This window comes from Pongo abelii, chromosome 20 (assembly GCF_028885655.2).
Source record: "Pongo abelii isolate AG06213 chromosome 20, NHGRI_mPonAbe1-v2.0_pri, whole genome shotgun sequence".
In the NCBI taxonomy this organism is placed as follows: domain Eukaryota; kingdom Metazoa; phylum Chordata; class Mammalia; order Primates; family Hominidae; genus Pongo; species Pongo abelii.
In genome coordinates this window covers 53497462-53512843 of record NC_072005.2, presented here as the reverse complement: position 1 = coordinate 53512843, position 15382 = coordinate 53497462, and the positions used below count along the sequence as shown (strand labels likewise).

General features: G+C 57.0%; 1 protein-coding gene across 8 annotated transcripts in view; it reads right to left on the bottom strand.

The window, feature by feature from the left end:
* Nucleotides 1-4911: 4911 nt before the first annotated feature.
* The window catches only part of DHX34 (DExH-box helicase 34), a 33538-nt gene continuing 23067 nt past the window's right edge, over nucleotides 4912-15382 (bottom strand). For 6 of the 8 annotated variants that reach the window (XM_003779211.5, XM_054540795.2, XM_024238000.3 and 3 more), the window contains 10 exons: nucleotides 14286-14479; nucleotides 13509-13610; nucleotides 11490-11732; nucleotides 11089-11262; nucleotides 10633-10750; nucleotides 9987-10093; nucleotides 7204-7479; nucleotides 6197-6373; nucleotides 5853-5991; nucleotides 4912-5211 (listed from right to left, as the gene is read on the bottom strand). In XM_003779211.5, the coding sequence (XP_003779259.4) occupies nucleotides 5078-5211; nucleotides 5853-5991; nucleotides 6197-6373; nucleotides 7204-7479; nucleotides 9987-10093; nucleotides 10633-10750; nucleotides 11089-11262; nucleotides 11490-11732; nucleotides 13509-13610; nucleotides 14286-14479 (1664 nt within the window). In that variant the 3' untranslated portion in view covers nucleotides 4912-5077. The remainder of the gene's footprint in view (nucleotides 5212-5852; nucleotides 5992-6196; nucleotides 6374-7203; nucleotides 7480-9986; nucleotides 10094-10632; nucleotides 10751-11088; nucleotides 11263-11489; nucleotides 11733-13508; nucleotides 13611-14285; nucleotides 14480-15382) is intronic. The other 2 variants (XM_054540794.2, XM_063720165.1) reach the window with 1 other exon arrangement.

Genomic DNA, 15382 nt, shown 5'->3' with positions numbered 1-15382 from the left:
GGTGCAGTAGTTCATGCCTGTTATCCCAGCACTTTGGGATGCCAAGGTGAGAGGATCACTTGAGCCCCAGGAAGTCAAGACCAGGCTGGGCAATATGGCAAAACTTCATCTCTACAAAAAAATACAAAAATTAGCCAGGTGTGGTGGCATGTGCGTCTAGTCCCAGCTACTCGGGAGGCTGAGGTGAGAGGATCACCTGAGCCCGGGCAGATCAAGGCTGCAGTGAGCCATGATCACACCACTGCATTCCAGCCTGGGCAACACAGTGAGACCCTGTCTCAAAAAAACAAATTCTGTTCTGCAAAAGATACTGTTAAGAAAATGATAAAGAGGGGTCAGGCACAGTGTTTCACGCCTGTAATCCCAGCATTTTGGGAGGCTGAGGCAGAAGGATCACTTGAGGCCAGGAGTTTGAGACCAGCCTGGGTAACATAGCAAGACCCTGCCTGTCTCTACGGAAAAATAAAAATAGAAATAATAAAATGAAAAGGCAAGTATAGACTTGGAGAAAATATTTACAATATGCATATCTAACAAAGGACTTGTTTCAGGAATATGTAAACAACTCTTTTTTTTTCTTTTTTTTTTTGAGATGGAGTCTAGCTCTGTCATCAATGCTGGAGTGCAGTAGTGCAATCTTGGCTCACTGCAACCTCCACCTCCTGGGTTCAGGCGATTCTCCTGCCTCAGCCTCCCGAGTAGCTGGGATTACAGGTGCCCGCCACCACACCCGGCTAATTTTTGAATTTTTCACAGAGACGAGGTTTCACCGTGTTGGCCAGGCTGATCTCAAACTCCTGACCTCGTGATCCGCCCGCCTCAGCCTCCTAAAGTGCTGGGATTACAGGCGTGAGCTACTGCACCTGGCCTGGAAAACAATTTTTTTTTTTTTTTTTTGAGGCAGAGTTTCGCTCTTGTTGCCCAGGCTGGAGTGCAATGGTGCAATCTCAGCTCACCGCAACCTCCACCTCCCGGGTTCAAGCGATTCTCCTGCCTCAGCCTCCGGAGTAGCTAGGATTACAGGCATGCACCACCACACCTGGCTAATTTTGTATTTTTAGTAGAGATGGGGTTTCTTTTTTTTTTTTTTTCTCAGACAGAGTCTCACTGTCACCCAGGCTGGAGTGCAGTGGCATGATCTCGGCTCACTGCAAGCTCCGCCTCCTGGGTTCACGCCATTCTCCTGCCTCAGCCTCCCGAGTAGCTGGGACTACAGGCGCCCGCCACCACGCCTGGCTAATTTTTTTGTATTTTTAGTAGAGACGGGGTTTCACCGTGTTAGCCAGGATGGTCTCGATCTCCTGACCTTGTGATCCGCCCGCCTTGGCCTCCCAATAGAGACGGGGTTGCTCCGTGTTGGTCAGGCTGATCTCGAACTCCCGACCTCAGGTATCTGCCCGCCTAGGCCTCCCAAAGTGCTGGGATTACAGGCGTGAGCCACTGTGCCTGGCCCCTGGAAGACAATTTTTAAGAGTCCACTAAAACCAAACATATATGCATGTCCTATAATCATGTCCTATAACCCTGGATACATACAGGATGGAAATGTACAATGTGTTCATCAAAATCCAGGTACTGTGTGCTCCTAGTAACATTATTTGTGCCTGGAACCAAGCCTGTGCACCTCCGTCTTTCCCGCCTCCTGAGCTTCTCCCCTCCACCTACCCGATACCTCATCATCCTTCAGGTCTTAGCTCTGACCTTCCTCCTCCCAGAAGCCAACCGTGACACCCAGCACATCCCCTCTGATGGGGTCTTTGTTCTGCAGAGGGAGGGAAGGGCTGGTGTTAGGGGTAGGTTTCTGGAAGCCAAATGTCCCTGGACAAAAGAATAGATATATTGTGATGAATTCATAGAACAGAATGAATGAACCAAGTCCATGTAACCTCATGTTGGGTAAAAGAAGCTAGACACAGAAAGCACACTTTTGTGAAGTTTTAGAGTGGCCAGCACTAGAGGACGGATTAAGAATATTGGTCACGGCCGGGTGCAGGGGCTCACGCCTGTAATCCCAGCACTTTGGGAGGCTGAGGCGGGAGGATCACCTGAGGTCAGTAGTTCAAGACCAGCTAGGCCAACATGGTGAAACCCCGTCTCTACTAAAAATGCAAAATTAGCTGGGCATGGTGGCGGGTGCCTGTAATCCCAGGTACTTGGGAGGCTGAGGCAGGAGAATTGCTTGAACCCGAGAGGCGGAGGTTGCAGTGAGCCGAGATTGAGCCATTGCACTCCAGCCTCGGCAACAAGAGCGAAACTCCGTCTCAAAAATAAATAAATAAATACTGTTGAATGAGCCGGGTGCAGTGGCTCACACCTGTAATCTCAGCATTTTGGGAGGCTGAGGTGGGCAGATCACAAAACACAAAATTTAGCCAGGTGTGTTGGTGCACACCTATAGTCCCAGCTGCTCGGGAGGCTGAGGTGGGAAGATCACTTGGTGTCAGAAGGCAGACATTGCAGTGAGCTGAGATTGTGCCACTGCACTCCAGCCTGGGCAACAGAGCAAGACCCCATCTCAAAGAAAAAAAGTATATAAACCCCTAGTTTTAGTCAGGGAGACAAATTTGAGACTGATTTCCCATCTCCTCGGCTGCGCATCTGATTAAAGCCTTCCTTGGAAAGAAAGGAAGCCCAGTGGTTCCAGACCAACCTGGGCATCATGGCGAAACTCTCTCTACAAAAAACAAACAAACCTATTCACACACAAAAATTAGCTGGGCATGGTGGCACACGCCTGTAGTCCCAGGTACTTGGGAGATTGATTTGGGAGGATCACTTGAGCCCAGGAGGTGGAGGCTGCAGTAAGCTGAGATTGCACCACTGCACTCCAGCCCAGGCAACAGAACGAGACCCTGTCTCAAAAAAAAAAAAAAAAAAAAAATTGTTGAATGAATCTGTTACCAAAAACCAGGGGTTCAGTCCAGGTCCTGCTGCTGGTCGCACAGAAAGCCAATCACTAAGGCGAGTATTGCCAAGGAAGAAGGCTTTAATCAGATGTGCAGCCAAGGAGATGGGAAATCAGTCTCAAATCCATCTCCCTGACTAAAACTAGGGGTTTATATACTTTTTTTCTTTGAGATGGGGTCTTGCTCTATTGCCCAGGCTGGAGTACAGTGGCACAATCTCAGCTCACTGCAATGTCTGCCTTCTGACACCAAGTGATCTTCCCACCTCAGCCTCCCGAGCAGCTGGGACTATAGGCGTGTACCACCACACCTGGCTAATTTTTGTTTTTTAATAGAGACGGGGTCTCGCTATGTTCCCCATCCCAGTCTCGAACTCCTGGACTCAACTGATCCACCCTTATGGGCCTCCCAAAGTGCTGGAATTACAGGCATGAACCACCATGCCCAACCTTTTTTTTTTTTCTGTTTCTAATATGGTGAATCAGATTGATTTTCAAATGTTAAATCAACCTTGCATTCCTAGAATAAGCCCCAGTTGGCCATGATGTACTGTATTTATATATTGCTAAATATGATGTGCTGAACTTCTATTTAGGGTTTTTGTGTCTATGTTCATAAGGAATATTGGCCTAGAGTTTTCTTGTATTGTCATAGCCTGGTTTTAGCAGCAGGATAATGCTGACTTCATAACATCAGTCGGGAGGCGTCCTCCCCTATGTTGTGGCCAAGTGGGTGTGGGCGAGTATAATTTCCATGTTTGGTAGACGTCACCAGGGAGCCCACCTGAGCCTGTTCTCTTTGTTAACTATGAATTACGTTTCCTTAATAGAGCTGTTCCGGTTATCTGTTTCTTCCTGAATGAGCTTTGGGTAGTTAGTGTCTTTCAATAATTTTTTCCATTTCAAATGAGTGAATTTCTGTGCGGCACGTTGTTTATCGTATTCCCTTCTCCTTTTCACATCTGTAGGACCTACAGGTTATCTTCCTTCCATTCCTATGCCATGCCTTCTTTTTCTCCTGAATCATTTTATTGTTCTTTTCATTTTCTTTTTCTTTCTTTCTTTTTTTTTTTTTTTTTTTTTTTTTTTAAGAGACGGAGTCTCGCTGTCGCCCAGGCTGGAGTGCAGTGGCACAATCTCAGCTCACAGCAACCTCCACCTCCTGGGTTCTAGCAATTCTCCTGTCTCAGCCTCCTGAATAGCTGGGATCACAGGCACACGCTGCCACACCCAGCTAATTTTTTGTATTTTAGTAGAGATGAGGTTTCACCGTGTTGCCCAGGCTGGTCTCAAACTCCTGAGCTCAGGCAATCCACCTGCCTCAGCCTGATTTTTTTTTTTTTTTTTTTGAGACGGAGTTTCACTCTTGTTGCCCAGGCTGGAGTGCAATGGCGTGATCTCAGCTCACTGCAGCCTCCGCCTCCCAGGTTCAAGTGATTCCCCTGCCTCAGCCTCGCCAGTAGCTGGGATTAAAGATGCCTGCCACCACACCCAGCTAAATTTTTCTATTTTTAGTAGAGACAGGGTTTCACTATGTTGGCCAGGCTGGTCTCGAACTCCTGACCTCAGGCGATCCACCTGCCTCAGCCTCCCAAAGTGCTGGGATTACAGGCGTGAGCAACCATGCCCGGCTCAGCCTGTTCTTTTATTTTTTTATTGTGAGTGGGTCTTATGGTGCAGCCTGTGGTCCCACATGAACACCAGAGCCCCCAGCCCCCCCTGCACAACTCTCAAAGCGACCCAGGTGGATGGGCAAATTCAGGGTCCCCCTACTTCAAGGGGAAGCAGAGACTGAGGATGGATTCAAGAGAGAGCGGCCGCGGAGGTGCTAAGAACCTGCACCTGGAACTGGGAGACATGGGAGGTCCCTGCTGGCTCTAATGCCCCTCCTACCCAGGACCCCGCAGGCAGCACCCTGCAGCAGGAAGAAGGAAAGCTAGACCCTGGGGAGGACTAACGGGGCAGCTGCTGCTTTCTGGATGGGCAGGTGCAGGCTTAACAGTGTGTGTCGGCAGGTGAGGCTTTATTCACAATCCATGCTCCAGGCCCTCTGCACTGGGACAGGACCACAGGGCTAAGCCCAGGCTGGGGGTTCAGGCAAGAGTCCTGCCCCTAGTCCTGGGCTGGAGGGCAGGCAGGCTGCGGGGAGGTGGGCAGGGCTCCTGGCCCGGCTCACATGTGCTGCTTCCGGTGGCGCAGCACCTCTGTGGGTGTGAACAGGAAGTCCTTCCCGCAGGCCTCGCAGTGGTAGGGCCTCTGCAGGACAGATGTCTTCTGGAGGGTTTCAGGGGCAGCTTCCTCAGCCCCTAAGGGAGGAAAAGGAGGAGGCTGTGAGGGGCGTGTTTCAGTGCACAGGTCTACCCGCACCCAAATGCCAGGCACCCATGGGGCTCAGGTTCTCTCCTGGCCTTTGGAGAACTCAGTTTTGCCTCCTCCAGGAAGCCCTCCCAGATTAATAAAAATACACAGGTCTGTCTTTACTCTGCATCCCTGCCAGTGAGAGAGACAGAAAGACACAAGGAGACACATGGAGACTGAGAGGCAGACAGAGCCAGCCCCTGGGGTGGGGGCATGTGGCCCCAGTGCTGTCTCCCCCACTGAACCCCAGTGTGTGGCATCCCTGGGTGACAACAGGGTGGACGTCACCAAGGCAGAGATAGCTGCAGGACAGAGAAAAATAACAAGAGACATAGCCATAGAGAGACAAAGACAGCAATACAGAGACACCACAGGGGACAGGCAGACAGAAAGAGGTGGCGCTCCAGGCCCTCCCTGCCTTGGGCTCCTGATCTTCAGGACAAGGTCTGTGTGTGGCACCAGCCAGGGCCAGCGGGTGGAGGTCGTCAGTCCTCGAAGCTCTAGCAAGTGCCCACACGCACAGGAGACCATCATGGGATGGGCAGACGGCTGGGCAGAGGTGGCCGGGTCCCCACAGTCCTGTGCTTACCTGGGGGCCCATCCTGTGGGGCCTGGGGGCAGGTGTTCTCATGGGTGATGCGCTCCAGGGGCGTGAGGGGCGCGTGCAGGCCACAATGGGGGCAGGTCCAGAAGGTTCGGAGACAGTCGCTGTACAGGTCTGTGTCACTCTGTGGCAGGCCAGCTGTCAGGGCTGGGCCCCCGCCAAGTGCCACCCACCACCCAAGTGCCCCCCCAGGACCCTTCCCAGAAGCCCTCAGGGCCACAGGCCCCACTTGGGAACCACATCCCTGGACTAAGGTGAAACGGGGTGGTGGGGTCAGGGGTGGGGTCTTCCTGAAATCCCACCTTCAGGGAAGGAGGGTTCATGCTCACCGTGAGGCAGTTGTAGGTGAGGAAGTCAGTGACTGCGTAGCCCCCCTTGGTGGGGTGGGGGGACAGGGTGGAGCTGCCAAAGAGGCCAGGAAGATGGGGGGTGGCTGGGATGGTGTGGGGTCCCACATACATGTTCTGGGCTTCTAGCCCTGTGAGCCGCCGGAGGCTGTAAGGAATCTAAGGAAGGAGAGACAGGAAATGGAGAGAGACAGACTCAGGGAGATGCTGCCAAAGCACCTGGATCCAGCTGTGCCTGAAGCCCTCCCTCGGGCTTTGCAGTTATGGGAGCCAAGTGCTTAAGCCAATCACAATTTAGTGGCAGACACACATGACCAGGGGTTTGTCTAGAATATACCTGATAACCCACCCCCATCTAAACTGCCTTCCCCAGGCCCCTCTTCTGCCCCTGTCACTGGTGGGACCCCATTCAGACCTTGAGTCTAACCTTTAAGTCTGGCCGCCTCCCCGCTCCTCCTCCTAGCATGTCAGCCTTGGTCCCCTCTCCATGGCTCACTGGGTTCCTGCCCCTTTCTCCTCAAGCCCCCCTACTCCAGGAAGTCAGCCTGGATTGCACCCTTCTCCCCACCCCACCCACATGAAGTACAACCAGGAGCAATTTCCACTCCCCACCTAAGAGTCTGGGGCTGGTTTCAAGTCTGCTCAGTTCAGTTCTTCCCATCCGCAAGCAGACGCCTATGGCTTCCCTCTCACACCCTGCCCGTCCTTGACTGTTAGCAAGGGGGGATCAGCCACACTTGCAGAAGGTGCTTAGTAAACAAGGCAGCAGTGGGTAGCGTGGCCTCTGGAACCAGGCTCCTGGGATCAAATCCTGGCTCCACCCAGACCGGTGGAGTGACCTTGTGTAAGTGACTGAACCTCTGTGGCCTGAGAACCCCCAAATGTGCCCACATGGAGTGAATGGGAAGCCAGGCCTTCCCGAGGCTCAAGCCCAGTGGCGGACACCCCTTCTGGCCATAGGCAGGCATGGGCACCCTGGTGGAGGGTACCTTGGATGCCGTGAATTGCAGGAGTTCCTTGCTCAGGGTGGCCACCTCCTTGGGGCTGACTGGCACATCCTGCTCCTCCTCCTCCAGCCGCCGCTGGGCCTGATGCACCAGCTGCCGGTCCAGGGCACTTTCCCAGCGGGCACGGAGCCGCAGGGAAGCCGCCAGGAGCCGGACGGCACTTTCACTGTCTGCCAGCTGCAGCTCCAGCCAGCCATCGGCCACCAGGCGGGAGCAGTCACCGTTGGTGTCCAAAGACCGGCTAAAAAGCAGGAGGGACTGAAAGAGAGGGGGCAGAAGACAGGGAGTAGGTGTGAGGGGCAGGGCGCTGTTGGAGACAGGCCCTGCCTGGCTGGGCTCCTGCCCACCCACCAGCCCTGTCTATGCAAGGCATCCACCTACCCGCCATCTACCCACTGTACCAGGCACCCCTCTGGGTGCTGGGGATATGGCATGAACAAGGCAGCCACTGAGTCAGGGAAGGGGGCTGGGGTGGCGGGGCGGCAGATGGGAGCGTGCTGGGAGAGAGACAGCTGCATTCTCAGGCAGGGTGGCAGAGGAACAGCAGGCACTCAGACACACATGACGTGCAGGGAGAGCCCAGACCGTGAGCACCCGCTCCTCTGTGAGGACGGAAGTCAGCGCTGTAATTACCAGTGCTGTGGCTCATAAGATGTTGGGGAAAATTCTCAGGGCTGGGGCCAGGGCAGAGGAAAGGGCAGGACTGGCCATGTGTGGATGGTTTGGGGGCCGGGGATGATACAGGAGGGCTCCATATACTGTTCTGCCTGCTTATGTGAATGTGAAGTTTCTCCATCTTCTTTTTATTATTATTAATTTATTAATTTATTTGAGATGAGTCTCACTCTGTTGCCCAGGCTGGAGTGCAGTGGCGCAATCTTGGCTCACTGCAACCTCCACCTCCCGGGTTCAAGCGATTTTCCTGCCTCAGCCTCCCGAGTAGCTGGGATTACAGGCACGCGCCACCCACCTGGCTAATTTTTGTATTTTTAGTAGAGATGGGGTTTCACCACATTGGCTAGGCTGGTCCCAAACTCCTGGCCTCAACTGATCCACACACCTCGGCCTCCCAAAGTGCCAGGATTATAGGCGTGCGCTTATTATTTTTTGAGACAGTGTCTCACTCTGTCACCCAGGTTGGAGTGCAGTGTCAACAACTGCAGCTCACTGCAGCCTTGATCTCCCAGGCTCAAGTGATCCTCCTGCCTCAGCCTCCAAGTAGCAGGGATTACAGGTGCATACCACCACGCCCAGCTAACTTTTTAAAATTTTTTGTAGAGATAGAGTCTCCCTATGTTGCCTAGGCTGCCTTTGAACTCCTGGGCTCAAACGATCCTCCCACCTCAGCCTCCCAAGGTGCTGGGATTCCAGGTGTGAGGTGGCCAGATTCTCTCAACAAGCGGTCCAGTGCAGGGAGAGAGTGCCTCAGGTAGCAGGTCTGTTCCGCTTCCTGCGGCCCCGCTGGTCGCCAATCCTCTGTCCCTCAGCCTGCGTGCTGCCTGCTTTCCCGTGCTCACATGAGCACCCAGCATCACCCTTTTGGTTTACCGTCTGCCTCCACCATCCTGTCTTAGCCCCATGAGGGTGGGGAGTTTGGTTGACACTGACCACAGCTGCACCCCCGGTGCACTAACGGTGCCTGGCCCACCAGGCGGGCTCGAGGGAGGTGTGGACACGCACAGAAGTGACTGAGCTGAGCTGGCTTTTGTGGTGTTGGTGGCAATCACCGTGTCAACAAAACCCTGAGGCTCTGGGAGCCCGCAGGTTCCTCTCTTCCCTCCACGTTCCCTGGGACCCAAGCCGGGGAGTGCTGGTAGTGAGCCGGGAGGCAGGAGGGGGTAGTGTGGCCCGGGAGCTCTGGCTTGGCCACCTGCTCGCTGTGTGACTTAGACAGGTGACGTATCCCCGCCCCTGCCTGAGCTTCAGTCCCCTCTATAAAGGGAGACCCACAGGGCTGCGTGAGGACTCCGAGGCCAGGCCTAGGATCACAAAGACGCTTGAGGAGCACTAGGGGCAGGGCAGTGGCTGCTGTGGGGCCCATGGCTCTGCTGCCGGTGCCCATGCAAGGGTATCCATGATCTGAGTTCGGCCTCAGCCTCCACCTGGGCCGCACCCTTCTCTCCCTCCTGGCGGCTGCAGGCCCTCCTGGCTGGGACTCTGTCCCAGCTCTGCTGAGAAGTCCCCAGGGTCCTGTCTCCCTTGCCTCTCTGGCCTCATCTCCGCACACTCCCCCTTGCTGACTACACGCCAGGCACATGTCTGCCTCAGAGCCTCTGTGCAGGCCACCCCACTGCCTGGAACACTCTGCCCCGAGATCCACACACTCTCCTCTTTGGGTCTCTGCCTGGGGACACCAGGTGGCCTTATCTTGTACCACACCCTGTGTCCACCCTCACCCCCACCCTACTCTCTATTGCCCAGCACCACCCTCCCACATGTCGCTCAGGGCGTCACTGTGCTACTGCTGTCACTGTCCCCTACCACTGGAGCCCGGGAGGGCAGGGGCTGGGCTTCATGCCTGGTTCCCTGCTGCGCCCTTGGCACCTGGCACAGCGCCTGGCACCCAGCAGGCACTCGGCAGGTTAACTGCTGAGCAAGTCCATGAATGAGAGAAAAAGCAGCCACAGCAACGGCCCAAGGCTGACGCCTGCGGCCAGCCCAGGTGCCAGGTAGCCCCTCCAAGCCCACGTGGTGCCCCCACCCACCACCCTGGGCAACGCAGCCCTCATATCTGGGCATGGGGGCGGGGTGGGGCAGAGGCCCACCTGGAGGGCAGGGATGCGGACGCAGTTCACCAGATACGGCTTGTTGGTCTCCAGCAGGGACACGAAGCTGAGGAGCTGGTGTTTGCTGCTCATCTTGTCCTTGTCGTCTGAAAGGTTGAGGAGGACCGCTCAGGCCCACCCTGGCCCACCCAGGCCCATCAGAAGCCCGCCTGTCCCACCTGGTCAAAGTACACATCGGTAGAAAGAATATGCTTACAGCATGGCTTTGGTGGCCTGGCTCAGACAAGAAGGTCAGCCAAATCTGAATGTGACTCCCAGCATGCAGCCATGCCTGCAGCGAGACACCCTTCCATGCACACGAGTGCCAGGGGGGCCTCCCTCTGCAGGACCCAGCTGGGAGCTCACAGAGTCCATAGGACAGGCCCCCTGACTGGTGCTCACTCTCTGGGCACAGCCACACTGGCTCAGGTTGACTATCACCACCATGGGGAGGGTGAAGCCCAGCAGGGGTGAGTCACCCAAGGCTACCCAGGGAGGCCTGGCCCTGGAACTTCCCCTCCTGTGGGCCCCCGTCAATACCAGCCTGGGCCGGTGTGGGAGCCCCAGCCAGAGGGGCCCGGGAGTTCACGGTATCCCTGCCCCTCACATCCCGGATGGGGTTTCCTTCTGCCTGGGCTCACTGTACCTTGGCTTCCATCGCAGCTGCTGGCCTCCAGCTCCTGTGTGTGCAGCACCTCGGGGCTGCCAGCGAAGACACAGGTGGGGTGCAGCACGGCGCCCTGCTTGGCCTGCGTGTGGAAAATCTGCGGAGAGAAAGCACAGGTCCTCCTATCTGCTCTCTCCTCTGCCCAGGATGCCTCTCCTCCACCCTCTGGCCCAGGTGCCCTCCTCCAGGAAGCCCTCCCTGACTCCTCCAAATCTGGGGCAGATGCCCCCTGTGGGCTCCTATAGTGCTCTTGACTCCCCAAGCCCTGCCCACTCTGGGTTGTCTGGGGACGGGTCTGTCTTCCCACTGGGTTGTGAGCCCCATGGGGACAGAACCAGGGTTGTTTCAGTCACCACTGCATCCCCGGCACAGGACAGGCACTCAGGGTTCCTGTGTTGGAGGACAAAACATAGGACGGGGCAGAACAGGCCCCACCTGGTCTGAGTCCTTTCGGCTGTTGTTGAAGGCGTCGGGGATGGCCAGCTGCGGATACAGGCCCCGGCCCAGCACCAGCTTCAGCAGAGCCAGCTGCTCGTGGCTCAGGTCCTGGGCTGAGCTGGCGGCGGCCTGCAGCTGTGCCAGGTCATGCCGAAGCTTGAACTTCACATCCTGGGGGGAGCACGGGGAAGCAGAGTCTTAGGGGACCTGAGGGGCTCCTACCATGATCCGCAGACCCCCAGGCTCTGCAGATACCTGGGACCAAGCACCGTCCATGGAAACCCGGCTCCTGAAATAAGGACAGGGCCATGTCCCCTGGGACCCCCCAGGAGAGGCCAAGGCCCACCTTGGTAAACCCCACCCACCTACCCCCACACCCCACAGCCCATGGTGCCCACCTGGATGTCCACGCCATCACTGGCCCCTGGGGGGGCTGGGCTAGCCCTGTCCTCGTCGCTGGAGCCGCCGTCCTGCTCCTCCTGCAGCCGCAGCACCTTGCGCCTGCGCCCCGTGCCCTCCTCGTGCTGGCGTTTCAGCTGGTGCAGGGCCCGGCGCTCCCGGCGCTGCTGCAGCCGACTGTAGCTGTCCCCCACCTGCGCAGCCTGGGCCCCAGCCAGCAGCCCGTGGTCCTCCAACAGCTCCTAGGGGCAGGTGGGTAGGGGTGAGGGCCTCAGGGCAGGCTCAGTGGGCTCTGGACTCATGGAAATGGGGACCCTCCCGGTGGCAGGGCTGCTAGTGCCCAAAGGGGGCTGAATGAGAACAGCCCCTCGCATGGCGCTGGGCATGGATCGATGCTCCAGAGGGAGAACTGTCCTCGCTGTCGGCGGAGGGAATGCCGGGGCCAGGGGCAGGAGGAGGCAGACAGGGGCATCCAGTGCCTTTTCCCACAGCTGGCTCCAGGCTCTGCTGACCGTCCCACCTGCCCCTCGGGTCTGGGGGGCCCTGCTTTCCCACACAGCCCTGGTGGGCGTCCTGCGCTAGCGCTTCCAAGTGTAGCCCTGGGGCATCTGGGCACTTGCTGGGAATGCCAAGTCCTGGGCCTCATCCCAGAATGACCAAGTGGAGAGTGGAGGGGGCTCAGCGGGGTTGAGCATCTGGACCCAACAGACCCTCCAGCTGCCTGTGACCCATAAAATCTGAGACCCCTGCCCTCCCTGTGCCCACATCTTGTCAACATTCCTCAAGTGACCCAATTTGGTTGGACCCTGTTTCCTGCTGAGCCCTGACTGATGGAGGACACAGGAGATTGTGCGTGCATGTGTGTCTGTATGTGTGTGTGCACGTGTGTGTGCAAAGGGCTCACACTTTCCATTAGATTCTCAAAGCATCTGGGGATCAATGAAGCCTGAACACTGCTCTAGCAGCCAGAGAGAACTCGGGACCCATGCTCAGAGCAATCGGGGCATCTGTGGTCCCCAACACTGGGACCCCAGAAATGGTACAGGAGGCGTCGGCTGGGTGACTGCCCACTCTGGGCCTCAGCTTGCCCATCTCCAACCAAAGAGAATGGGTTACACCAGGAACCCTTTTATTCTATCCTCCAATCCGTGGATACAACCACAGAAAAGGACCTAACAGCAGGTCTGTCTGCACTCAGATGGAGAACAGCCACAGAGTAGCTATGAAACAAGCTGCAGAACTGTGTGGGCACAGGAGAAACCCCAATTTTTTTTTTTTTGAGACGGAATTTCGCTCTTGTTGCCCAGGCTGGAGTGTAATGGCTCAATCTCAGCTCACCACAACCTCCGCCTCCTGGGTTCAAGCGACTCTCCTGCTTCAGCCTCCCAAGTAGCTGGGATTACAGGCACGTGCCACCATGCCTGGCTAATTTTTGTATTTTTAGAAGAGACGGAGTTTTACCATGTTGTCCAGGATGGTCACGATCTCCTGACCTCGTGATCCACCCACCTCACCCTCCCAAAGTGCTAGGATTACAGACGTGAGCCACCACGCCCGGATGGCAAGTGCTATTTTTATCCTCTCTTTATCGAGGGGAAGCTGAGGCCCAGAGACAAGCAGTAACACACCCGGGGCCACACTGTCAGAAATGGCAGAGCCGGGATTCGTGGCTGGGGTGTCTGGCTCCAGATGTGCCGGCCCCAACCACAACCGCAGGCTGCCTCCAACACCATGCCCATGCAGCCAGCTCAGCATCCCCCGTCCGGAGGGCGAGCTCTTCCCCCAGGATGCTGCATGTCCACTGACTCCGTCCACCCTTCCAGGAAGCCCTCCTTGATTTCTGCCCCCTTTTGCTCTGCCCGGCTGCCCCAATGCCTGGTCACCGGGTGGTGGGGGAGGTGGGTGCAGGGTGGGATTCTGGTCTGACCACTGTCCGGGAGGGGGAAGCAGTGTTCTGGAGTGTGCTTGCACGCGTCTGCCTGGGTGGGGCCAGCCTTACCCCTCCTCCCGAGCCTCACCTTGAACTGGCGCCGAAGGTTGGCCATCTCGTACAGTCGATGCTCCTCTATGCCCCGGCGGCGGCACCACTTGCGAGAGTTTCTGCTCCGTTCAGATTTCACCTGGGTGGAGGGGCAGACGCCAGGATGTCAGGGCCGGGCCAGCGCGGGGTGGGAGGGGCTGACCCAGCACCCAGAGCCCCAACACGGGCATCCCTCAGGGACACCTGCTCTCCTGCTTCCAGGTCTCAGCCCCAGTGCCCCCTCCTATGGGAAGCCCTCCCAGACTACCCACAAACTGGGTTAGACACCCCGCTGGGCTCTCCCAGCCCCTTGGACTCCCCATTCCAGCCCTCTCTGGGTTGTCACTGTCACATCAGTGGTCTGTCTCCCTGCACTGGGCTGTGAGCCCCGGGAGGGCAGGGCTAGGGTAGTTTTGGCACTGATGGGTCCCCAGCACTACACTACAGGGCCAGGGTTAGGGTGAGGACTCAGGGGACATATACTGGATCTCCAGATGCCCCCCAAGCAGCCTGGACTTTCTCCAGATGGCCCAGGTTTTCATCAGTGCCTCAGAAACCCCAGGCTCCTCTCAGCCCTGGGCCTGGGCACATGCTGTCCTGAGCCGAGAGCATGGATGTTGGAGACATGGCCCTCCCCAGGCAGGCCCAGTCTTCGGAGGGCTCAGTGGTCCTCCCAAGGTGGGGCCGAGGGTAGGACACGAGGAGGAGCCACAGCCACAGAAGGCCTTGGCCCTGAGCAGGGTGACAGACAAAGGGGCCCCATCACCAGCCTCACCTGCACCCAGGCGTTGAAGACGTTGAAGAGCGTAAAGGGGTCACCCTGGTCGCTCTCCAGTGGCCGTCGTGCTGCCGCGCACTCTGGGCTGCTCTGGGCGCTGCGGGTGAAGGGCGACTGGACGCTGAGCGCGGCCGCGATGGTGAGCACAGGCTCGACCAGGCTGAACATGGAGCCCAGGATCAGCATCTTCCCTGGAGCGGCGGACACGGGGCTGAGGCTCCTGGGTGCCAGGACAGGCACAGCCGGCCCGCCCTTCCGCCTGCCCTCCTGCTCCCACCCCCTCCATCTTGCCCACTAAGGGCCTCGTGACCCAGATGGACAGATTCAAACCCACGCGCTGTGCTTTCTGCTCACGTGGCCATGGGCAAGGGCCTCGGTTTCCCCAACTGTAGACTGGAGATGGCCAGTGCCTGCCTCCTTGGACACACAGGAGACGCTGTCTTAAGCGCTGGCTACTCCTGTCACCAAGTTCCCCACTTTGCTATTTACAACCCACTCCCCCAGCGCTCTGATGCTTCCCTGGCTTGGTCTTTGCTCTAGGAGCTCATTTTGACCCATGGTGGTGGACATCTCTCCTCTGCGCTAGAGTGTCACCTGTGAGTGAGTCCCTCTTGCTCTGCCCTGGCACAGGCAGGCACTGACTCCTGTGCCTAGCACAGGATGAATCTTCTCCTGCCGCCTCTGTTTAAGTCAAGGTGGAAGAGGAAGAGGAGGAGGGGACAGAAGGTAAAGAAGATATGGAGAAAGATGGGGCAGGAGCTGGGAGAGGCAGGGAAAGGGGAGGCCACAGAGAGGAAAAGTGGCAGCAACCGTCTCCCAGGGTGGCCGAGTCTCACCTGGAGAGAGGTGAACCCTGTCTCCATCTGTGAGCGCTCCACAGCGGGCATCTAGACATCCCCTGGTTCTGAGCACCCGAGCTGACGCTGGACTTCGGGGGACTCCCTTGCCCACCTGTCGTGTAACTAGTGGTCTGTGTCACGTGTCTGACCCGCCCCCACTGTTGACCTTCACTGACCTTCCACAATGCCTGTCACAAAACTGGACTCAAGCAGATCACCTGAGGTCAGGAGTTCAAGACCAGCCCGGCCACCATG